This window comes from Eleginops maclovinus, chromosome 21 (assembly GCF_036324505.1).
Source record: "Eleginops maclovinus isolate JMC-PN-2008 ecotype Puerto Natales chromosome 21, JC_Emac_rtc_rv5, whole genome shotgun sequence".
Lineage (NCBI taxonomy): Eukaryota > Metazoa > Chordata > Actinopteri > Perciformes > Eleginopidae > Eleginops > Eleginops maclovinus.
The window spans coordinates 14,892,781-14,918,865 of NC_086369.1; the positions used below are offsets into that span (position 1 = coordinate 14,892,781).

The window sequence follows — 26,085 nt, forward strand, 5'->3', positions numbered from 1 at the left end:
GATTTCCAGATAGCGCCTCGGCCTCATTTGCATGTGTATTCTGAGTTTTCTATTCAACGAAGACAAGAGGAGGCCTGTTCTCTGTCAAAAAAAAAACACCTCACAGTGGAAGATATAGAGAGAGTATGGCAGGTTTTGTAACAGCAGCCAAAGAGGTGTCTGCACCGTCTCATATCTGATCTCAAATCCCCGCTAAATCCTACCTTCAGGATTGCTTTGAGGAGTTACACAGGAAGTGACCCCGACTCTAAAGGGAAGTGCTTCAGATCTGGCCTCTGACATCAAGAAAAGATAGAGATCTTTTTGTGTTTGATGGAGAGATTTGGAAAGAGTGGGGAGGATTTCTATCTGAACCCGACTGATTCTCCACCCCCCGCCACTTCACACATTTTTTCTCAGAGTGAAATTGATGCAACCCAGACACCTTGAAATAATTAAAAAAATAATCAGCTCCTCATCGTGATTTCTCATCGTCTCACAGGAGGGATATAATATAGCTTTATATTGCTGATCCCGTTCTCATATCTGTCGCTGCATCATCTGCTCCTCAATCAATATGCTCCTCATCAAGCATCTGATTGCTTTAGTGTTTACTGCACAGTGGCTCATTTGCTCTAATGGCCCTGAGAGTAAATGTTATACCATCAGCCGGCTGTCGTCGACTTCACTCTGTTAACTTTTACCTCTCCAGTTCACTCCATACCTTCACACCGCTATCAATCATGCCACGTGTTATTCCCTGCACGGCACCATCTGTTCCTCTGATTAACGCTCACTATCATACTTTGCTTTATTTATGTTTCTGCGTGTTTTTACTCAATGTTCTCTCTGTTGGATTGTTTTTTCTTTCCTTCCTTCTTTTGTTTGTCTGCATGGATCGACTTGTTGCTTGTTCTGCATGTGTGTGACACCTGTCACAGGGAAACCAGCATCGCTCACCTGCCAAGACAGTAGGTAACCTTTAATGAGTATAATCAAACGTCTGTGTGACACACAAACATGTTCCTCACCTCGAGTTAAAAAATGAGGTTTATTGCATCTGATTTAGCTGCAGCTCCAGACTAGTGGTGATTAAAGTTTAGCCAGGTTGGTATTTTTAAGAAATTGTCTTCTGTGTCAGTCTATTCCCACCATTCTCATGAACGCCTGGAAGGACTTTCTATCATTTTTGACAGAAACGACAACTTGACTTGAGGATGAACTGATTAGATTTCGTTGGAGAAAATGTCAAGGACACTGTGACCACATTTAACAAGTGTTTGGCAATAACTCAATACTTTCTATGCTAATTATGACAATTTAACACAGGTGCTGGATGAGATAACATGATAAAGAGGGGACATTTTGAACAGACAATAACGGCAATTGCAAATCCAATTGTTTGCAGAGGCATACGTCCGTGATGCGGTAGTTTTATTTATTCATAGCATACCATTAACACAATGCAGAGATACATTATGGACCTCTAAGAGAGATAGTATATGAACATTTCAGCACTATTATATGATAATATCTCACTCCCCCAAAAGGTTTCAAATGTCTTTAGTACCATGTGAAAAAGCTGATTTTAGTAAACATAAGTAATGCATCTAAGTCGGATTAACAGCTGTCCAGGTACATATCAATGCATCATGTCTGTTCCCTTAACTGTACTTTATATCAGACCATACTGCATGTTTACTCATTATTTCTCCTCTTTACTCTGTGATATAAAATCAACACAAACAATAACAGTTGCACACAGTGAAGGTTAGAGGTTCACATTTTACGATTTCTCTTCTAATTGGTAATTTGGCCTGAATATATGTGTGCATGTGTTAATGTCTATAACCTAATGAATATACAATGTTTCCTCATTAGCACATCATTACAGGGTTTCATGCCCTTGAGCCATGCACATCACACCTAAGAGTAAATCAATGTGAACACACACTACTCGTGTTTTACTGTGGCTGGATTTCCGTGAAGCACTTTTGTTGTACGGTAACACAACGTCTCTCCACCTGCTGACACTTTATTATTTGGTCACGATCAGGAAGGAAAATCTGATATTGTGACGGCCTTAACCCCTATACAAACATATGTATAAGCCTCTATTTAATTCAGTAAGAATCAGCTAAGCTCCATTACACACCATACAGAAAGTGTATGCACCTGTGTGTGAGTGCTGTGTGTGTACCTGTGTACGTGTCCGCCCTGGTCTCCGCAGGCCTCAGAGCCGGCTGTCCGTTTAATCACAGACTGATTTGGATCTGGGTAAACAGGTGGCAGAAACCTCCAGCCAATCAGAGGTACAAAATAGATTAATTAGCAAGTCTACTGAAAGTCGCACCCTGTGTGGGAAAGGAAAGTGGAGAAGGCATGTGAACGTCAGTCTGCGTCCTGATATGTATCGCTATCTGGAGGAAATCTAGAACATGTATTACGGTCCTGTTGGATGTGTGTTGTGTGTGGGTGTGCGGCAGAGCTGTGAAAAGTCTGCTTTTAAGGATGTGTCTGCTCTCCTCATCACGTCTCCTTGAATAGACACTTCTCTGTAATCTAAAGGATGCAATGGAGGGGTTTTAATAACTAAAAGGCCCCCCGGCTCTTGTTAATGACAGTGTGTGTGTGTTCTCTTCCCAGACTTGTGTGTGTTTGTATCCATACAGTGTGTCCGCTCTCTGTGGGTGTGCGGGTGGAGTCTATACCTGTGGGTGCATGTTTATGAGTGTGTTTATTGCTATAGTCATTCAGCTGCACATGAATCTGTTTAACACCCCCACTCTGTCCAAGTTAATGGGTAGTTAGACTGTAATGGTGCACGGCCAGAATGACGATGGAGGCACTTTAGAGGAATGGCTATCGACACCCCAAGGCTAAGCATTAATGCCTCTATTGACTGGTTCGGATCAGGTGCGCAGTGTGAGGTGTGTTTTAAAATGTGTGTGTTTGTCTGTTGCATGTTTGTCCATTATTTTCCGAGTGTATGCTTGCGAGATGTTCATTAAGACGCAGTGTTCATTAGGCTGTTTTAATTAGTGAAGGAATCAAACGAGTTGAAGGTTGCTTCAAGAGCGGCGTCACAGTCGGAGCGATTAGCGTGACATCAGTGTCTTCCTCCGGGCGCTGGGATATTACCAAAAGAGATTAAAACCGACTCTTACATTGGAAAATGTCTTCTGTGACCCTGACTGTTATCTCACCTCCCTACCTGCTTTGTATTTGTTTTCGATCTACCTCCTCAGGTGCTGCAGGGGGTCAGCGGGGGTTTCTGGGATGTATCCGAGCCCTACGGATGAACGGCATCACTTTGGACCTGGAAGAAAGAGCAAAGGTCACGCCCGGGGTCAAACCAGGATGCCAAGGCCACTGCACCAGCTTCGGGATGTACTGCCGCAACGGAGGGAAGTGCGTGGAGAAGTACAACGGATACTTGTGTGACTGCACCGACACCGCCTACGACGGCCCGTTCTGCACCAGAGGTGAGAGGCAGTTAAGGAACGACAATTTCAGTCTCCAGTCGAAGGTAGATCACGGGTCTATAAACGCCACGAATGCATCATGCGCTGGTATTCATCTTCAAAACTTCAATTGCAAGACAAATCAATCTCTCTTTGTGGGGGCTTTCCATTTTATGCCAGGTTTTATTTCTCCTATGCCAGCACTGCGGGGATTTTTGCAATTCCCCGAGGCATCTAACAGAAGCTGATAAAGGATGTTTTTAATATGTTTTATTCCTCTCACCTTACAAACTACCTTTCTGTTTCTGAGATTTAGGATGACACACTGAGTGATAATATCTCCGCTATTACTTTCAGGCTCTCTTTTAAGGGCATCTTTATGAAGCCGTGTATCACTGGCATAGTTCCTCTTTAGTTCACAAAGCCAGAGGCAGACAGCGCCGTGATTACTGCAGGAGTGGATGTGTTTCAATGGGCTGCATTGCCTGACAACCCACTGTGATATTTGGCTGTGATTGTCCTCACTTACCATTCAGTCTGGAAGCTCGGACAGTCTTTGGGCTTATGATAAAAGCTATCGATCTGGACTGATATTGTGCTTACCCACCAATTCTCCCTGATTTCAGAGTGCTCTCACTGAATGCTAAAGCTGTGCAGAGCGGAGAGATCAAAAACAACCCAATGCAAGTCGCTTCACTGAGCAATATGTTTCTGTAAGTTTGCAGATGAGAGATGTCACACTGCTCCTGCACATATTGCTTCAACATGGTGTTTGTTGTCAGAGGGATTCATTAAAGTTCTACTTCCTGAAACAAGTTTTTTTAAATGCTCTGGGGGGGCGAGCAGCGGCACTGTCAGAGGCGCTCTGCGAGCTCCCAGTCAGGGAGTTGATCCCCGACACGTGAATTAATTTGTTTCCTAAAGCCTAATAGTGTTTTTTCCCCTGTGCTCTTGGCAGGGGGGTGACAAGATGACAGAAAAGCAAAGTGTGTGTGTGCCTGTGTGTGAGTGTGTGTGAGGATCAGGAAACAGGTTGACAGTGTGTGTTGGTATGTGAGCGTAAAACATGAGAGGACCCCCTTTGAATCCTGTCATAACCAATCATTTCAGGGTTTAGAGAATGGAGATTACTGTCTGTGCGAGGGTGTGTGTTCTTGTGTGTGTGTGTCAGGGAAACAGAGAGAGACAATGAAAGGGAGAGAGCACACCCTTGTGTCTGTTTGTTCCTGTGCATGACATGCAACTCCTCTTCCTCTTATGCTTCCTCCTTTTATTCCTTTTAAATCCTCTTCCAGTCTTCTTTGTTTCCATTTCTCTCCTCTTTGTGTTCCTCTTTTTCTCCCAGGACTTCCACATGTTCTTTTTCATTCTCTCCTCTCACGTCCTTTCTACTCCTGTCCTTTTTATCTACACTGCACCTCTTCCTTTCCTTGCTCCATTTGTGCTACTTCCTCGCTTCCTATCTAAATATTATGTCTCCTCTACTTTACTTTCCAACTCTGTTGCTTCTTTTGTTCCTCTCCTTTACCTTTTCCCTCCCTCCATTTCCCCTCCTTCATCTCTGAATCCCCTCCTCCATTTCATCCACTTATTTTATTCACTACTCCTCCTGTCTTTCCCCTCCTTCCTCCTCCTTTACCCTCTCTAAATTAGCATTTCTTCCTCACATCTCCCTCCCTCCTCTTTCATTTCTCCGAGCCTCTGTTTTCTCCAAAAATGTCTCCCCCTTTCTCTCCGTCTTCTCAGCGGGTGAAAAATGCATGAAACCAGCCATAATTGCATACTGCATTTCCATTGTATCCACATTTACACACTGCTCAGGGGACCCTGCAGTATTATTATTACACACACTCTCATTCTTCATGCTTTTCTGCCCTTGAGGGTCACATGGAGCCGTCGTGAACTGTACATACATAAACATGGACACACACACACACATTCGTACATACCTAGAGGTTTGCATGCTCGCACAGCTCCCCTTCCAAAACTTGTTCATGCACTGACACACACACACACACACACACACACACACACACACACACACACACACACACACACACAGAGTCCCTGCCCTGGAGCAGAGTTTCTCATTCCCTCTCATGCTTCCAGACAGATGTGTGTGTGTTGCTGACGAGGCTCTGGGCAGCGAGTCAGAGTCTCTCTTCTTTCTCAGCTAAGACTAAGACAGGTTACACAAAGGCCCCACACACTCTGAAGGGTTTTGGAATAAAGATCAAATATAAGAATAGCTTTTAAAGATAACTGGGTAGCAACATGAGGGCCTGTTGCACAAGCTCTTTGTGACGTTCAGACTGAGTTTATAGTGATGAAAACAGACTGCAACACAAGTTAGTCACATAGAAAGTTCATGTTAGTACTTATTTACTTCTTTATAATACACAATAAGTTCACAATGAAATGCCAAAGACAGAGAATATAATATTTTGCAAACATTTTTTCAATTATAAAGTAAATTGGAAATATTTTCAATTCAGTTTTCACAAATACAGCAGATATCAAATTAACCAGGTTAGCTCTACCGGATATTTCTTACCTATTATAAAAAGCAGAAATGCTTCCAATTCTGAAACACAAGCATTTGTACATCATGTATCCATTTTAAATTAAACACTACTTTAATTCAGAGAGGATTGTCTACTGGTGTCCTGCATGTTAAATTATGACTTTTGGAAGCTAACCTTGCTAACGTTAGCTTGCTACTATGACACAGAGCCAGGAGTGTTAGAGGTGGCTAATATGCAATATCTGACCTGACAGAAAATAGCTGAGGTACAAAGCAAACTTTTTTCTGTCTTTAGTCCAAAGATATTGAGGCTGTAATGTTGATTTGTTGTTCAGTGTATTGTTTTGTACCAGAGTTAAGGAATTTAATCAAGCGTGCTACTCTGTCAGAAATACTTCATTTTGACTGATTTGAGTTTGGTTCGGTTAATACCCCGGAGCACAGGGGCTTTTAGCAGACAGTGAAGAATTGTGCATCAGAAAGAGAAGTGAGAAGCAGGCTTTTTGAGAACTTCACAAGCTTTCCGCCTGGTTAACGCAGAACAATTGGTAAAATGGGTCCCTCCAGACTTCCAGAGCTCAAAACTATAGCAGTGCAGCGCAGAATGGAGGATGGGAATGTGGAGTGGCTGAACAGAAGTGAGGGTTGCCTGTACAATACCAGTCAGAGAAGTTGCCCATTTTCAAGTTATAAACCATCTGTTAGATCTAAGGGGTGTAGATTTTGGCAGATATGTCCAAAAATATTCCATTCACACACACACACACACACACACACACACACACACACACACACACACACACACACACACACACACACACACACACACACACACACACACACACACACACACACACACAATCCCAGACTCTCTGCTTTCCCTGCAATCATTCTCTTTCATTTCACGCACATTGTGTTTTCCTTTCTCCTCAGTAACACACACACACACAGACATCGTGCATTCGTGCCCACGTACACACACATAAACCAAAATAAGGAGCCTCGAAGCGTAACCTGAGAAAAATAAGGTTCTTTCTCTCAACACTTGATTAGGAGAATCAATAACCCTCCTGGAAAGGCTGGAATATGCCATTAGGTCTGTTAATGTACGGGTAAACACTGTATTGTTTGCTTTCAGATGCTGGAGCACAGCAATTTAACACCCACTTTACTCCACCTCCTGAACACAGCCATATTTATGTGTGTGTTTTTCTCTCCAGCCATTTAATATGTCTACCCTGTTGGGTCTTGGCGTGTGTGAGCTGATGAGTGCCTCCCTGTGGCTCCTGTTTGATGGAAGGTGTTCTTCTTTTCATTTGTTTCTGTCTGACTATCTCGATGTCTGCTTTTCTCTGCATAGATGCATCTGTTGCCTGGCTTTGTTATCATATAATGTGGTATAAACACATCAACAAAAAGTCATTATTGACTGTGTGTGCTCACCTGCTTTCATTGTATTTTTCACCCACCCAGATGTCGGGGGTTTCTTTGAGGCCGGGACTCTGGTGAAGTACAACTTCCTGCCCGAAGCAGTAGCAGGAGCCAGTAGAGACTCAAAGATCCTGACACACCAGCTGACGCCGCATGAAGTGAATCTGACAAAGGAGGAGGTGGCCTTTAGTTTCAGCACATCCAATGCTCCTGCTATCCTGATGTACGTCAGCTCCAAGACGCAGGATTATCTGGCTGTGGTTTTAAGGCAGAATGGTAAGATCCACACACACACACACACACACACATTTGTGGAAGTTGCTCACCACTCAGAAGTCAGCTTGGACTTGTTTCGTGCTGCAAAGTACATTTTTAAAGACTGTCCTTGCAGCGCAGTTTGGAAACTTCTATAATCTCCACGAAAATCCCCCCCTGTCTGCGGCCTCCCACTGAGCCGCTGACAGGCAGCTAAGGGCTTTGATAAAATACGAGCAATAAAATATTGACAGTGCCATCTAGCGTTTTAGCAATCGATGCACAGCCTCCGAAAATAAAACTACTAAACACTCACACTGCCCGGGGGTGCGGCTGGAAATGCTCTGGCCCCTGCACTCCCTGGGCCCTGGGACAGTAGTTATCTATAATCCCCTGTCAAGCTGGGGGCCAATGAATCATTCCGGATTTCGCCCTCTATCCTTCACCCTCTTTGCGCCAACACTTCAAAAACAAACATTTGGACCTTGAGTTTTCAGTTCAATCAGAATATTTCAGTAAGAAGATTACATAAAGTAGCAAAACACCAACTAATTATGGATATTCAGGTATTTATAGATAAGATCTCGTGTGTAATTCTTTAAGAGAGGTGTAAAAGCAGAGGTGTGACGTTTCATAAAACCAGACCAGGTTTCTGATCACTGTCCTGTTTGTCCGCAGGCTCTCTTCAGGTGCGCTATAACCTGGGAGGCCTGAAGGAGCCCTTCTCCATCGACGTGGACCAGCGTAACCTGGCCAATGGGCAGCCGCACAGCATCAACATGTCCCGGGTCGACAGGAGCATCACCATCCAGGTACTGTACACACACACACACACACACACACACACACACACACACACACACACACACATACACATCTGGTCACATATTTCAGACTGTTGGTTCATATCCAGCACTTTAAATTCAAGATCCAACCTGCAGGCTTTTAAACCTGGATCATTTTTCCCAACTTTTTCTAAGTCTTAGTTTCAAAACTTTGGTGCAGCAGTGATTCAGACGGCAGTGCAAGTCCACTAGAAGTGTTTGTTTTTGCATCTGTCAACATCATCATTGTCTGACAACATCGTGGGAAAGGACCCTTAGGAGAATTTCTCTTTTGAACCTTTTGCTCGATTTTGTCTGCTTGTTATTGAGTCTAACCAAGTCTCACCAGGGAAAATCTGGAGTAATGCTTTCTGCTGTACTCCAGCACAACATGCTCTGACAACACTCCTCTCTCCGCTCCGACTCACGTTTCAACTCTTCTCTTCTGGCAACAAGTCTCCTCAATGGGAGATTTCAGAATGAGATTTCTCCACGAGCGATACTTGGTTAGACACAATAGCAAACCCAGTGGATGAAGTAAAAGGTCAAGAACAATGTTTTATTTCTCTGTAGTGTCCTTTCCAAAAAGGTCTCAGACACTTAGCAATCTGAGCCTGTCAGTTGCAGAAAGACTTTTAGAGGACGAAGGATTACATTGGCTGCAGCGCTCAATACTGAACCAATTTCAAAAAAGAGTTGTCCCCATTAGACACAAAATACGAGAATAGGTGCAGGTTGAAAAATACCAAAGTTCCCCTTTAAGTCAGAGGGGAGAGAAGTGTCCTGTTCTGTCACCTGCTCAGATGAGAGTGCTTGTCCTCTGCCACTGTTAATCCACTTCCAGCAGACAGCCTAAGTATAGCAACAGAGAGAGAGCATCGATCTGTGTGTGTGTGTGTGTGTGTGTGTGTGTGTGTGTGTGTGTGTGTGTGTGTGTGTGTGTGTGTGTGTGTGTGTGTGTGTGTGTGTGTGTGTGTGTGTGTGTGTGTGTGTGTGTGTGTGTGTGTGTGTGTGTGTGTGTGTGTGTGTGTGTGTGTGTGACAGGGCAGGATAGTGTGCTCGAGCATGGGAATTTGTTTGCGCCATAGATATGTGTGCACATGCATTGGTGTGTGTCTGTGTGCGTTGGTTTGTTTGTGTGCTTGTTTGTGTGCAGATCAATACAGCCGAGCCTCAGCCCGTATCTGTCAGGGATGGAGTGAGAATTCAGCTAAACTATTACAGACTTTGTTCTGGGCTGAAATGCTCCGATTTGGCTGCAGGCTGCAGTTTAAGGAGGACTCTAAATGGATGGCAGCCGCCTGTGAAACCCAGTTATCGGTTGCTTTCAGATCAGAATACATTTTTTTTTGCCAGTTTATGGTCCGCCAAGAAAGGAGATTTGCTTTGGCTTAAATGAGAACCAGAAAGAACAAGTGGAAAAACTTGAATTAAATCTCTACTTCTAAATCTGTGTGTGTGTGCATCATGTGTTGTGGCATTAGATTAGATAACAATACTTTGCAGAACAGTAGATTAGATATACTTTATTCATCCAAAACGGGGGATGTTTTGCTATAGCTGCATGTAAACAAGCCATAGCACATGATGAGAGATATAGTCTCTGTAGAATACACTATTTAAAATATACAGAATACGTTAGAATATACCATAATAAAACCACCTGCTACTAAAAGAATATAAACATAGGATGTTACACACATTAAGTGCATTGCATATACATCTTTGCTGCACACGTACCGCTTTTCTAAGTGTCATATATTTTATATTTATACGATCAACATGTTTTTAGATGCATATTAACATTTATGGAGAGACAGCTCGCCCCCTAGTGGACATATGGGGGCATTGCATTAAACAGAGCCCTTGATTCGCCTCTGCACTATTGAGGAACTGTGGGAGAGGATCATATCAATCATTTTGCATAACCTTGCTTTATTAATTATTATCAATATTCCAGCTATTTGCTTTCATTCTGCGCTGTTTATTCTCTTGATGTAATGTCCTTACTAACTGAATTTTTAACACATAAAAAACGATTTAATTAAAAATCAGGCAAGTCGTTCTTTCCAAAATCCAGTCGACCAACAGAAACACTGAACTGAAAACATAACCTTGGTTTTGGAAAAGGAGCCCCTTCAGGGTTGCTTTCATTACGGTGAAATATAAAGCCAGTGCCAGGATGAATCAGAGTACGTTTGCAAACCAATAATCGTTCCTCCTCTCTGCTTCATAAGTCTAATCCCTTCCTGCCTCTCATTGCATGTAGACAGCTAGTGGCCCCCTCCCCTCTGGAGTCTCATCGCATACATTCACACACAGGGTGAAGCATCGTGACAGAAAGAAAATTAAAAAGTGAAACATCCAATAGGAATCCTCCTCGTTTTCTGAGCAAATCTGCTCCTGCGGCTGCTGATCATCCCCCAGGGAGCACTTCAACACAACACATCCCCCGTTTAGTGGCAGAGAGAGGGAAGGGAGCGAGCTACTGTCTGCTTATTCGCTCATCTCACACACACACACACACACACACACACACACACACACACACACACACTGTTTCTTCCACTGGTCGATCACACATGGTTGTGTCTAGATATTGATCGTCCACCCTGTGGGCAGTCCGTGACTGGAATATTAACTTCTTTTTTGCATTTTAAGGATTTATGAAGTTACAGGCATGCAGAGGAAAATTTAAACCCCCATTAAACACCTACATTAATCGTCACATCTTATTGGAGGCTTATTTATAATGTTTTGTGTTGTTAACCTCGTCCATTTTCCCATCTTTCCTCAAAAAATGAACTTAATTTTAATTTATCTTGGCTATTTTTTACCATTCCACATGTTTTACTTGCAAGGTCTTTCAATTTAGAGTGTATTAGGCTATCATGTTTTAACCAATTCTTATTTATTTTGTTTAATTATGGCAGAAATATTCATTTGCATATACCCAAATCCACTCCTAATCCACTCTAAATAGCATAAATACCGTTGAATGTTATTGATTAAATTAGATTAGATGTGTTTTATTGATCCCAAATTGAGATGTTGTTATAGTACATTCATTGCACATAAATAAACAAAGAGAAGATATATATATATATATATATATTAACAGTTAAGTGATGGAAAGATATATTTAGGTCTTTTAATTTGCCTCAGCAGTCCCGGCCCGTATACTGAACACCTTTTAAATGATTGTCCTTTTAAGTAACTTAAAATACTGCTTCCCTTTGAAGAGTTATAAGAAAACTAAGAGGATCAGGAGTGGGCATGATGTGTTCGTTTGGATTTAAGGAATAAAGGAGAAATCAACGAGGGAACTGTGGGAACAGAGACAACCGATGAAGTCTACAGATAAGGCATCAGGTGTGCTAACGAGGATAGCTTTGATGAGTAGAACTTTCTCCATGTTGTTGCCTGACTTATCCACGGGTAAACAGACGTGGACATGCATACCAACAGACATGAGATCTCGTCTGGTCATCGCACAACAAAGGCTTCACACTGCTGCTCTACCAAATCCACATTTCTCAGTCTCGTCAACACCTCTCCTGCCCTCTACCTTCTTACAGCCTTGAGGACTTTTAGTTAATTCACTCACCGGGAGCCACAGCTCACAGGAGCGGGACATAGACTGCTCAGGAGGACGGCTAAGAGGAACACTGAGCAAGACAAGGGGGAAAGTAATTAGTCTGCTTACTCAGTTCTCGAACAATAGCAAACACAGACAATATAAAGCTGTATTTTGCCTTAATGCCAAAATCCACCAATGAAGTGCAAAGCTGCAGACAAAATACACAACGCCCGACAGCAAAGAAACAAAGTAGAGCATTTAAAACCTGAAGACACACATATTTCCCCTTAGGATTCTGAGACTACAAACATGAAACTGCGGCCAGAAACACGACAGATGAATGTTGCTCAGTGTCTGTTAGAGGTGTAAAAAGCATGCTGTATTTGCTTAGAAATTATAATGAATTGGTCTGTGTTGTGTAAACATTTCCGCTAGGCCTTTAATAAGTAAGCACATGTTTCTCAAAACCTCTACAGTGCTTGGTTCCCCAGACCTTTGTTCAATTGTGGAAGAGGCAGTTTAATAATTCACTAAAGTAAAAGTGTTCCCTACTGCAAGTACATAAGTATTTTTCAGCAAAATGCACTTCGAAAAGTATTTGCTGTAGAATTACCCCTGAAAATGTTTCCATGCTATATTGTTATTGTTTATGTTGCTCTTTTCTGCTGTAGTTGTAAGAGGTGGAGCTAATTGGATTTATTTTAATGCTCTTGGGCAGTTAAATGAAAAATGCACAGCAATAAAACATCAAATCTGCAAAGGAAATGAAGCTTTATGATGAGAAAAGTTGCAGAAAATGAAATAATGAAATAAAGAACAGGTAGTCTTTAATTGGACTTGATTAAAAATGCTGCCTAATCTATAATGTAATATAATAACACAATCCATCATCATAATCTACAGGCAGACCAAAGCTGTCCTACAGGCGGTTTTCTTAATGATCTTACTGAATTATGAACACTTGCTAATTACTTTTTGTTAGAGCATTACATCTCCTTTTTGTTCCAAACCTAACCATCCCATTATTATATCATTGTAAATGCTCATCTGAGGGCTTGTTGCAGCAGCTTGGATCTGAGGTATGACAGCGTGAGGGGAGGCAGACAGTCAGGTGCAATAAGAGGCAGTCATGCCGCTGGATCAAATTCAGTTTCCAGAGTAGAAGAGAGTGTTTACCCGAGGCCTCACCGCTCTGCTATCACTGCGGCTAATCTTAAAGGCATTCAGACAACAGACTGTTTAGATTAAAGACATGGCGGAGAACAAGTGGGAAGACATGTAGGAGTGTAGTAATTGGAAACTGAGAGAAAAGGAGGAAACAGAGGAGGGGGCTGATGAGAGGGGTAATGTATGCAGATAAAGAAAGCAGACCGGAAATAAAATAACACTTTGATGCGTTTAAGTCATGAAACCCCAGCAGACTGGATTTGCAAATACCTGCTGAAGTTCGCACACACACACACACACACACACACAGCCGTGCAGGAAGTGAGTGTTTGCTGTTTAAACCGTTTGTGAGGTAACGTCAGGTTAGCGCGATATCAAAGGCAGATCAAGGAGAGATCAGAAAGTGTTCCCATCTCCGGATTCACTTTCTCTCAAATCTCTCAAAGTGAGGAGTTCCTGCAGACACAAAGGATCTCATCCTGTTTCCTCTCCTCTCCTCTCCTCTCCTCTCCTCTCCTCTCCTCTCCATCTACTTTCATTTTTCTTTCTTCTTCTATCCTATCCTTCCCTTCCCTTTCCTTTTCTTTCCTTTCCTTTCCTTTCCTTTCCTTTCCTTTCCTTTCCTTTCCTTTCCTTTCCTTTCCTTTCCTTTCCTTTCCTTTCCTTTCCTTTCCTTTCCTTTCCTTTCCTTTCCTTTCCTTTCCTTTCCTTTCCTTCCTTTAAGTTTCCTTTCCTTTCCTTTCTTTTCCTTCCCTTTCCTTTCCTTCCTTGAATCCTTTTATCTCCTGTCATTTCCTTTTCCCTCTCCTCACCTGCACTTACATTTCCTTTAATTTTGTTCCATTAAATCTCCTTTTCTTACCTCTCATTTATTCTGCTCTCCTCTCCTCTCCTCTCCTCTCCTCTCCTCTCCTCTCCTCTCCTCTCCTCTCCTCTCCTCTCCCCTCCCCTCCCCTCCCTTCTCTTATAGCTGCTGCTGTGGTTTGTGTTAGTTGTGTAAATGGCTCTAGCTGTGAGGGGAAAGACAATAACTCAGTTGTTCGCTTGATAATGAGGTCACTCTATTTATTTGAGTAAAACAAAGAAGAAAATGGGATCTCCGGAGTGTAATCTGTGAAGTGAGTCTTATTAGTCCCTCAGACGTCGTTAAGGAAACAGAGCTGCCTCCAGTTTAAAGTTCTCAGTGCACTGTAAAGTACTTTGGTTAATATACAGCACATTGGCTAAATTAGATTCATTTTAAGCACGTAGTTAGGGAAATAGATTTCACCCGTTGTTAATTTTCTCTTTGTCTAAAGCCTGATTACTTTGCTTACGTAAGCTGTGTAACCTAAGAGGCCCCAGCAGCGCTGTCTGAGTGTTGCAGCGTAAAAGGAAAAGGATCCCAATAATTGCGGTTGTAATTGACAAAGTTTGAGGTTTCTTCTTCCTCTGTGGACCCTTTTGTGGGGTTTGGAGACTCAGACCCTCCCTCCCTGACTGTGCAGCCAATTTGTTTTCTCAGATAAAAAGTAAATAAGCTGAGCGAAATGTAATTGTGCCCCATCATCCCGCCCTCCAGTCACCGTGGAAAACAAAACCCACACACTGCTCCACTGAGACGGTGGCTCTGGAAAGAATCAAATTAGGGTGTGTGTGTGTGTGTGTGTGTGTGTGTGTGTGTGTGTGTGTGTGTGTGTGTGTGTGTGTGTGTGTGTGTGTGTGTGTGTGTGTGTGTGTGTGTGTGTGTGTGTGTGTGTGTGTGTGTGTGTGTGTGTGTGTGTGTGTGTGTGTGTGTGTGTGTGTGTGTGTGTGTGTGTGTAAAAGAGAGGAAATAGTGTGGAGAGGTGGGAGAGTAGAGTATTTTCTGTTTGGGAGCACTCGGATTTAAACCTCTTAACAAGTACACACACACACACACACACATATATATACATCTCAACCCTTTAGCTCCCTGCTATTCTGCACATTAATGGAACAAAAGTCATTATTTTCAATCAACTGTTGGTTTGTGTGTGTGTGTGTGTGTGTGTGTGTGTGTGTGTGTGTGTGTGTGTGTGTGTGTGTGTGTGTGTGTGTGTGTGTGTGTGTGTGTGTGTGTGTGTGTGTGTGTGTGTGTGTGTGTGTGTACCAATTTGTGGGGCTGAAATAATTATTGTCAATTGCACCGACTGCAGCCGTCAAGCTAATTAGAGAACTTCAGTGAAACAGCAATAACAAGTTAATTACGTTGCAGGGATATTAAAGTTGTGTGTTCCCTCCCTCCATCACACCCTCACATCTCCACTGACGCTCCTCTGTGTAAACACGATGCTTCTTCTTCTTCTCTCTCTACTCTACGTTCTCAGAAACTGCTTTGAACATATTGCAGACTTTAGAAATAGTGTTAATTAATGTGCGATCCTTTACCTGGAGGCCTGGTGAGGAGCTGTTTGTTTGCAGGAGGGAGGATCGCCTTCATGTTCAGTGACGAGCTTGACTAAACAAAGATGTTTTCAGTTTGTCTGGTTTGGCTTTATAGTGTGAAATTAGATATTGACACCATTAAATATGAGGATTAAATTCCATTATTTCTCCTAATTTCTAGAGAATAATCAGAGAATCATGATTTTTATTTTAAGATAATGTCACATGTTCTGGTTCAGAGACTGTTTATATGAAACCATATGGATGCAACTTGTGTATTCTTTTAGAAAAGTCTCTTAGAAGATGTACAATTGAACTCTAATACAATAAAATAGCACAATTCTGTCTTTTCTAAGCAGCATTACCACAACGATATATGACATGCATGAAAAAGCTTCTCCATAAAAACCTTTCAGTAAGTTAAAAAGAGACATAATTAATATGCATAAGTATGATGTTTGAATCCGGCTTTCTGGAGATGCTATTGGGTTATCTAGTGTTCAAGTAATACGATATTTCACTCTTCTTGGGAATAATATAGAAGTGCAATGAACATTTTGTCCACAAGAGAGAGCCACTTTACTTTTAGTACTGCGGTGTTGTAGCTGTAGCTGGCAGCCAATAAATACCCTCTCTGCTTTATCATCTTATTGAATGTGCTGATGCAGGCTCAGTGTCTTTCAACAAGGCTGTGATCAGTGCTTTTAGACTTAGACTCTCTATAAAAATCTAGATATTAATGTATTATCTCTCTCTGTTGCAGTTGGACCACTACCCTCCTGTCAGCTACACCCTCCCAGACGCCTCCGACACTCAGTTCAACCTGGTCAAGACGCTGTTCCTGGGAAAAGTCTACGGTGAGTTTGCTTGGCCACTATACCTAACCGTATGGATTCAAATGAACTTTCTTTTAAGATGAAGAAATTATGTTGTGATGGTTTCTGTTCTGAGAAGGGACTGAGCAAATTCAATTTAAAAATCAAAAAAAGAAATCATAACCAATTTACTGAGAGGCTGTAATGCCTCAGTATGTCCACTAGAGGTCGCCAGGTGTCTGAAGGTATAATTTTGGTCCTGCACAACACCCCAGCTGCATCCACCTCTGCCTGCATGGCTATGCACTGCATTTGTTGCTGATAAGGTTATACAATCTTGGAAATTCTATGTTCCTTATTTCAGTATTTGCATTATTGTGGTGCCTGGCATTAGAGTGTCCCTTATCTTTACTTCAGGTGGATTCCTTCTAGCCACAGACACAGTATGTGAGGTAAACCCTGCAGTGCTGTAGCAGATTTTGTGGTTCATGATCATTTGCATTAGTTAATTGTTTTCCCACTGAATTACGTAATGCCATAGTTTGTAACAAAGCACGTAATCATCTGCTCCAAGACCTAAGACTCTCATTACCCTAGTTACAAACAGCCAGTTACCTTAACCTATTTAAGAAGTAGCTGTGGTTTATGGCTTGATTTTGGTCTGCTTTGTTACCCATAATGTACCTACTCTGATGGAAGATTGCATCTCAGTATTTGCATATTGCTGCAGCTTGCTTTATTCTTCTTCCCTCTTCCATATCTTCGTCCTTTTTGTCCTCTACCTCGAGTGCAGAGAAACTCAGTGAGGTTGAAGTAATGGCTGACTTCACTTACCAGCCAGAAGTATCGACTGCAGCACACACCGCCAGGACTCCTGGGAATACAACACCATCCACACACACACACACACACACACACACACACACACACACACACACACACACACACACACACACACACACACACACACACACACACATACACACACGCAACACACACACGCAACACAGCCATCCATCTTCACACAACTAGCACAGCACAGATGCTTTGAGGGCACGCAGGACAAAGTCACTGCCAAAACAACCCCAACTCAAGCTGACTTTACACATCAATAGACTCAACCCAGTGAGGTGTTCCCATAAGACTCTAGTAAACATCCCAACAAAAATACATATTGACAGAGCAAGGAAAAAAGGAAGTAATTGGACTGAAAAATAAGGATATAAACGGAAGGATTCTTGTGATGAGGAAGACAGAGGGACAAAGAAACAGAACAAAAGCAGGCGTTTGATTTCTCATCAGATCTGTTCCACTTCTGTGTTTGGACCACAGAGACAACAGAGGCTGTCAGACAGCCGGCGAACACAGCCTCTGTTACTGCCAGACAGAGACTCTGTGTTTACTGTGGCACACACACACACACACACACACACACACACCCACCGATCACAGCGACGTCTCCCCTATCACCTCACAGTCTGCTGATGTGGGATGAGCTGGCTGGAATAAACATGGTAGAAATAAAGAGAAGTAAACAACAAATGGAGAAATTCACATAAATATATATTTGATTAATTCATTCCTGATTTAACAACTGAACTGTGGGAAACACCGTGCTGCTCACTGATCCTTTGAGGGCCATAATGTGCTTATAGCCATTAGTATTTTTTGTTTGAAACCAGGTTTAAGTGTTTATAGGAGCCCCATGAACGTGTTTACTGTTACATAATAAGATAATTATAAGCGATGGTTTACAGTTTACAGATTCAGGATGTTAATAAGAGCCTCAGGAGTTTCTTCATTACTTTATTAAGATTAATATGTACCTTTTCATGCAAAGAATCGTCACTGTTGCTGTTATTATTATTGTTATTTATTTGTTTATTTTTTGCTCCCAAATACAGGTTGGGTGTAACCCTTTTAGTATTTTTCCATTGATTACAAACAAAAACAAATCAGAGCATCGATGGTTTAAATTCAGCTCAGGGGATAATGTAAAGGCTTTTTCACTTCTTGGGTCTTGAGTTAACTTGGCCTCTTATACCTGCCCAACAGGTTTGAACCAGCAATGTAAACTAAAGCTGGCATAACCTCACATTCACATTGTATTGTTGAATGAATAAGAGAGACTGTGTTTGCTGCTTTTACCTAATGAACTTAAAGGTATTGATCGTGCAGCTCAGGGATGATTCAGCAGAAGCTTCATTCAGTGTTTCCTGCTGAAACTGCTGCAGCCTGGCGTACCACTTCACAGCATATGTATAGGTGTGGGGTTAGGATGGAAGTGTGCACGCCATTCCTTTGGTCGTATATATATTTGTGTGTGTGTGTGTGTGTGTGTGTGTGTGTGTGTGTGTGTGTGTGTGTGTGTGTGTGTGTGTGTGTGTGTGTGTGTGTGTGTGTGTGTGTGTGTGTGTGTGTGTGTGTGTGTGTGTGTGTGTGTGTGTGTGTGTATGGGTCCGTCGTCCCTGGGTCTCTGCATCCCAGTGGGAAAAATCAGGGATATGAGTCATACATTAGCCAGAGCAGCAGACACGCTCACACAGCCTCAGTGCCACAAATCTCCTAGTGTGTGTGTGTGTGTGTGTGTGTGTGTGTGTGTGTGTGTGTGTGTGTGTGTGTGTGTGTGTGTGTGTGTGTGTGTGTGTGTGTGCACGTGCACGTGCACGTGCGTGTGTGTGTGTGTCTAAGGGACTAAATTCAGAGCCAAGGCAGAGATGGAGCAAAGAGTACAGTGACACAATGGAAGTGCTATTAGAGACCGATGAGTGTAGGCCTGAGGGCGGCTTGTGAAGGACATCAGACTGAAACACAGATTTTTCTTTACCCTAGCTAGCCTCTCTTATTCTGCTCACTCTGCCCACACGCTTATAACAAGTCGCTCCCTGTGGGGCTGGCAATTATCTCACTCCGACTTTAACTCATGCCTCCTCCTGCAGGTGTAATGGATTCATTCTGGGAGACATTATGGCTTTGTTTTTCAGTCCCAAGTCTTTTTCATTCCATCACTCTACATCATGTACAAATATCACTGAAAGTGTTAGAAGTATAAGAGGGATGATCCAACTGATAAAACATGTAAATCCATATGAATATACTTATCATTGCTCAGCAGATGCCACTTTGCAGAGGAGGTTTGCTTTGCTTTGAAACATCAATTAATTAATCATTTCAGCGCGCTGACGATGATGTTTTTGGCTTTAGGGTTTCTGTTTTTGAGGATTCAGCGAAAGAGTCCATTGATTCTGTATTAGGCAGATATCCTCCCTCGCTGCTGAACTGCCACGATGAATTACAGTCAGTGACCTCACTTCCAGACAGGCACTGCTTCTGTGTCTGTGTTTTGTGTTGTGACCTTTGGGTATGATAAGAGCGCTGATGCACCCTGAGGGTAAATGATAGCAGAGGAGTTTGTCTCTATGCCTAATCTTAGTTTACATTTTAATTCAGATGGACATACCTGAACATGGCCGTTGTGTGTGTGTGTAAAGATGACATCATGCCATTCTCCCTGCCTATCACCACTAGTTGTACTTTTTGCTGGTGAGTCCTGGTCCATCGCAGTGCAGATCTGTATCCAGGTTTTCTCCAGCTGCTGTGTCGGAGTGGGGGTGGGACTGCACTGCAGTGAGAGAGAGGGGGAGACAGAGAGAGAGAGAGAGAGAGAGAGAGAGCGAGAGCGAGAGAGAGATAGAGACAGACCTTTCGAATGTGGTACGGTGTCCAGAGATCCACATATCAAGCAGAGGAAGACGTGACAGACAGAAGAGGAAGCTGCTTTGCCTCAAACTAAACCCAGACACTGAAGCGAACTCCACATAGGTAACTACAGTTGCATGCATGTGTGTGTGTGTGTGTGTGTGTGTGTGTGTGTGTGTGTGTGTGTGTGTGTGTGTGTGTGTGTGTGTGTGTGTGTGTGTGTGTGTGTGTGTGTGTGTGTGTGTGTGTGTGTGTGTGTGTGTGTGTGTGTGTGTGTGTGTGTGTGTGTTTTACCTGTGTGTTGTATTGTGCATGAGAGTGCCAAGTTGTGAGTGATTCAACGTCTCCGTTACTTTTGATTTGAATTAGATTTCGTGCTAAACGTGATTTCCCATTGATTAAGCTCCATGTGTGTTGTTTTGAAATTCAAAGGCACCCTCTGCAGTAACCGGATTAAGAAGAAACCCTGGTGTGTGTGTGTGTGTGTGTGTGTGTGTGTGTGTGTGTGTGTGTGTGTGTGTGTGTGTGTGTGTGTGTGTGTGTGTGTGTGTGTGTGTGTGTGTGTGTCAGGAGGAAAATGTGTCATGTTTTGATTATTTGTACTGCTCTGTTATGTCTGTGTTGTTTGGACTGGTGTCTGTAGAACCTGGCAGACTGGTGTAGGAGGATGCTAGAGGAGGATATGATGGATACACCTGTGACTGTGGGTGTGTGTGTGTGTGTGTGTGTTTAGTAGGGCGTTGTATTTTCCTTGTCTAAAACTAACAGTCCTACATCTACTTCAGCTCTTATTTCCTTCTCTTTCATCCATTGCTTTGTACCTAAGCTCTTTAGTTCCTCGCTCTGTTTCTCCACGCTTCATCTTATCACACTCGTCTGATGACTGCAGCTCGTATCAATCACTCCGATTGTTTTATGACATCTATATCAACAGTGAAGATTAGAGAAGATCAACGCATGTGTAACCAATATGGAAGTGCACACGGGCCAACACTGAAAGAAGAAAAGTGGCTTTAATTTGCAGATTTAGGCTTTTTTTTAATCAAACTTTGCAGGTGCTGTAAATCTAAAGGATATGTGACCAAAACTGTTGGGGGTTTGATCTCAGATGTCAATCATCAGTGAATTTCTCAAGGTTTCCTTCTTCTTTTTTCTACCTTTCTCCATCTGTGTGTGTGTGTGTGTGTGTGTGTGTGTGTGTGTGTGTGTGTGTGTGTGTGTGTGTGTGTGTGTGTGTGTGTGTGTGTGTGTGTGTGTGTGTGTGTGTGTGTGTGTGTGTGTGTGTGTGTGTGTGTGTGTGTGTGTGTGTGTGTGTGTGTGTGTGTGTGTGTGTTTCTGCAGTTTACATTAGTTGTTGTAGTATAAAGGGTGTGGTGGGTGGACTCATCAATATTCTTTTGATACCTCCCAAATGCATCATACTTTCATTAACCCCCCCCCCCCTTTTCCTCTGTAGCTATCTCCCACCCCTACATCAGCTTCCATTTGTTGCCATGGCAACTGCGTTTGATCTCTTCTACCCTGCCCCTCGATTCGAGCACCCTTCTTGTCACCCCATTTCTTTCACACTCCTCCTTTTTCTGCCACTCAGCCAGACACACACTAGAGACTCTCTCTTCTCCCCCTCCTCCCTCCCCCCCCCCTTCTTTCCTCACCTTTCCTCTCACACATGCCCTTTTTGGGGGAGACAGCCACACCCTCCCTCTAATGGTTCTGCGGTTCTCTCCATCGTCTCTCCGTTTTTCTTTGGTTTTTCTCCCCCTTTATACAATTCCTTCCCCCCAAAACCAACACACCCCCCGACCCATTGTCCTCACAGCTTTATGTGCTGCATCACCTTCTGAATTATTCATGTCATTGGTCACTGGCCGTGGTGACACAATCCTCCGATCCACATGCTGCTGACCTCAGTGTGTGTGTGTGTGTGTGTGTGTGTGTGTGTGTGTGTGTGTGTGTGTGTGTGTGTGTGTGTGTGTGTGTGTGTGTGTGTGTGTGTGTGTGTGTGTGTGTGTGTGTGTGTGTGTTTGTTTTGACCTAGTGGTAATCCTATGGATGCTTCATTTCATTATGGCATTCGGCAGCAAAGTGCGTGAGATTGTGATCATGATTAATGTGTGTGAGCTGTTGAATTGAGTGTGTGTTTTATTGATCAGCCTCTTTGGAAACCACCAGGGCAAGCAAAGACATAATGAGCCTTATAATCAGTGTGTGGTCAAGACTGTTTTACGTAATTCCTTTCACACACGCAGTCCATCCCTATATCGTCTTCTGCATGGGGTCAATGTGGGAATATGTGCAGGTATTGAAACATTGTAGGCACTCATATGTAGGTTGAGGTATCACTAGCTGCTGCAATCTACATAATCCAATCTTATCTAAAGGCTGAAGTGTGTGCAGATGCTGTGTGTAGTATTACAGGTATTTCTGAGCTATGCAACTTTTGCAAAAAAGTTACACAGCTCTTACACAACCTGGGAATGTGAAAGTAAATCGTTAAATTCATCCCAGCAGAAACGAGGTGTAATCGTGTCCACCCCTTGTTCCTCCATTAGTGGATATATTGGCTTTAAACCCATCGAGGCCTCTCATCAGGGACAATTCAGTTCAAATTGAATGTGTGATGTTAATGGGTAACAATGTGTTATTCTATGGAACAACCCCTTGTGAAATCACTGGCTGCAAATCATCTGAAACAAGGGAACATTGTCTTCTGTTTACTCACCAGCCTTGTATGCTAAGCAGCAGCTCCCGACAGAGAACCGATTAGTATTCACACACACACTCTGCAGTGATCAACACATGTTCACGCATACAGCAGAGAGGACTCATATTCAGGATTCATCAGTATTCTGCTCACTGTGAGGCTCCTTTCCTGTATCAGCACCTATTCTGCACACCCCACGCATATGCAAATTCACACACACTCCAACACAATGTTTTCAATGTCTCTGACCAGTCATCATCATGTGGTGATGCTGAGCCGCCTCATCGATGAACTGTATGAAAATTAAACTGCAGAGCCCGTATCAAATGATGCTTTCCAGCACACAGTAACATACAGTAAGCAGTACACACACACACACTCAGATACAGTACACACACAATGCGAATGTCTGAGCTCTATTCCCGGCAGGGCGATCAATAGAGCACAGACACACAGACCTGTACTGGACCCGTCAAAATGGAATAAAGAGAGAAAATGAAATTATGAGCATGTCCAGATACTCAGATCCCCATCATCTGACATAACACGATTCAGAAAATAAACAGCCTACAAGAATCACCTCTTGTTTTAATTCAGATATATGAAAGCATGTGTGTGATTTGAGCCAACGTTAGACGAGAACTGAATGATTGTGAATGTAAAGATATTAGACAACACTGTAAAATGTCTGCCACCCTTGTAACAGTCTATATGACCCACAGCCGGTCAGGGAAATAGTACAGTCTGCACCGAGCTCTGTGGCCTGCTGCAGCTCAGATGTTGCTGTGTGTCTGTGTTGAAGTAATTCACTTTGAAAGATAAAAAGAGATGAAAGTCGAAGCAGAGAGAGAAACAGACTGTGGCGCAGAGTTGAAATTGCACAAATTACTGCGTTTGAACATCTGAATTTGTCTGGATTGCCATGGCAATAAGTGGACCTCAGGGTAGCCTCCACTCATGGTAGTTCTCAAAATCACCGTTATTGTCCAGTGTTTTCTCTCTGCCACGAGAGCGTGGTGTAAATACATTATTTATCTGTTTACAGTTGTCCTATGTCACTATGTGTCCTTTTTCTTTAAACCCGTCCCCTGATTTTGCTCTGATGTTCGAGGAAGCCTTTTGTACTCTTAATACTGCAAGGAATATGGAAGGAAAATAACCTGTAGGGCTAATTCTCGTCTTTTTCTATCAGGTTTATTTATTTATTTGCACTGTCGGTCTTAACTTGACATTAAAGGTTTTTGTTATGATGTTACTCCTCCTCCCTAATCTTCGCCCTCTTCCCACTCGATGCATATTCGAGTATTGGTTTACTGTCTTTGCATCGGCTGCATTTGTGCCCACGAGAGTTTGAGCGATTTTGTTCAGAGAAAGTGTTTGGTGTGTGTTCGTTTTACTGTCAGTGCTTTCTCTTTAATAGCTGCTGTGGTCGCTGAGATGCAGTTTCCCAATATCAATCAACTTTATGGGCATGGCTCCACAGAAGTTAACATCCCATTTGTGAGTTTTGACAGTCTCAATAAACAACAACCACTTTTCTTCTCTCCACCTCTGTGTTTAACAGAAACGGGACACATAGACCCAGTCTTCGAGCGGTACAACACCCCGGGCTTTGTGGGGTGTCTCTCGAGGGTGCAGTTTAACAGCGTCGCCCCGCTGAAGTCTGCTCTGAGGATAGTCTCACAGGACACCCCCACAGCGGGTCAAACAGACAGACCGCCTGCAGCCGCCTCGCCGGTGTCGTACCAGGGGAAACTTCTGGAGTCCAACTGTGGGTCATCTCCTCTCACCATCCCACCAATGTCTGCCGCCACAGACCCCTGGCATCTGGACAACACAGGTGAGGGTGGCTCCACAGTTTCTATGCTTTGGGGTGGGGTTGTATGAGTTATTTATCCATAGTCAGTGTATACCCTGCTGTTTCAGAGAGTCATTATTCAGGATGCAGCCGAATTATTTAGACTTGGTGCCAACTGTGCCTTTGGGAGCGCTGAGCTATCTCAGATCAATCAGGGTCCTTTGATCAGGTCCAAACTCACAGTCAGCTGAAAGGCTTGGTTTTATTTTGCTTTACATTTTTCTAAACATAGATCTAATCTACATTTCATGCAGCCCTCCCTCAATGCACCATGATCATTCTCTGTCTTCTCATTGATTTTTAAAAGTTGGTTCAGTTCCCATCCTCCTAACTTTCTGTTTTTCCATATCTGCTGTTTGTCTCTCATCTTTTCAAACACAATCAATTCTTGACATTATACCAAACACTCAGACATCTAAAGGGCTATAGAATTTGATTTCTGTCCTCCGTGTTGCACTCCATTTTATCTGCTTTCTCCCTTCTCAAACTCCTCCTCCCTGTCTCTTACTCATGCGCTTTACCTCTCTGGAGATCTACACAGTCTGCAGCAGAAATAGCTGTCAAGCTCATTTCAGGAGTGTGTGTGTGTGTGTGTGTGTGTGTGTGTGTGTGTGTGTGTGTGTGTGTGTGTGTGTGTGTGTGTGTGTGTGTGTGTGTGTGTGTGTGTGTGTGTGTGTGTGTGTGTGTGTGTGTGTGTGTGTGTGTGTGTTAAGGCTTGATTAAGAAAGATTGCTGCTCGATTCAAGTCCGTTTTTGCATATTCCTAAATAGAAGTCATAGACAAAATTACCAAGTCCTTGTAGATCTCAATAATATCTTTGTTCTCATTTCACCTGCCAGCATGTTCACCTGCCGTCTCTGTCTCTCCGCTCATGCTCCTGCAGTTATGTCCGCTCAGGGAGAAGAGATCTGTAATGAAATACATAACAAAAATACACTAAATAAACTCCACCAGTCATCCCCTAAGGATGCTCTGTATCCATTCAGTTGATGGTGATTTGTTTAATGAGTGAAGCTGAAACCAATAAACAGAGCACTGTGGCTTTTGATTTTAAAAGGCAAACTTTGAAGTTTAAATTCAACACAACTCAAATATGAATTTGACTTCTAAAAAAAGACCCTTTTTTTGTCTTGTTGCTAGCATGACTTTAGCAGGAATTCATGGTTTGATTTTTCCCTTGTTCTTGCTGTCCTCAGATGCAGAGTACCCCTTCAATGAGGAGAGAGTGATTCCTGATGGAGTCAACAGGGACTCAGCCATCATCGGGGGTAAAGGAAGTCACTTCTAAAAGCTTTGTCAGATCTGTGTTTGGGGTTACCAGAGCCTCAACAGTCCGACCAACAGTCTAAAACCCAAGAATATGTACTGTACTATTGTATATACAAATTAATGAAAGAGA

The 26,085-nt window shown here is 42.9% G+C and overlaps 1 protein-coding gene across 1 annotated transcript in view; it reads left to right on the top strand.

The window, feature by feature from the left end:
• The window catches only part of cntnap2a (contactin associated protein 2a), a 243,676-nt gene that overhangs the window by 215,091 nt on the left and 2,500 nt on the right, over positions 1 to 26,085 (top strand). The window contains exons 20-25 of the mRNA XM_063912533.1: positions 3,228 to 3,464; positions 7,441 to 7,674; positions 8,332 to 8,465; positions 16,373 to 16,466; positions 24,392 to 24,667; positions 25,883 to 25,954. Coding sequence (XP_063768603.1) covers positions 3,228 to 3,464; positions 7,441 to 7,674; positions 8,332 to 8,465; positions 16,373 to 16,466; positions 24,392 to 24,667; positions 25,883 to 25,954 — 1,047 coding nt within the window. The remainder of the gene's footprint in view (positions 1 to 3,227; positions 3,465 to 7,440; positions 7,675 to 8,331; positions 8,466 to 16,372; positions 16,467 to 24,391; positions 24,668 to 25,882; positions 25,955 to 26,085) is intronic.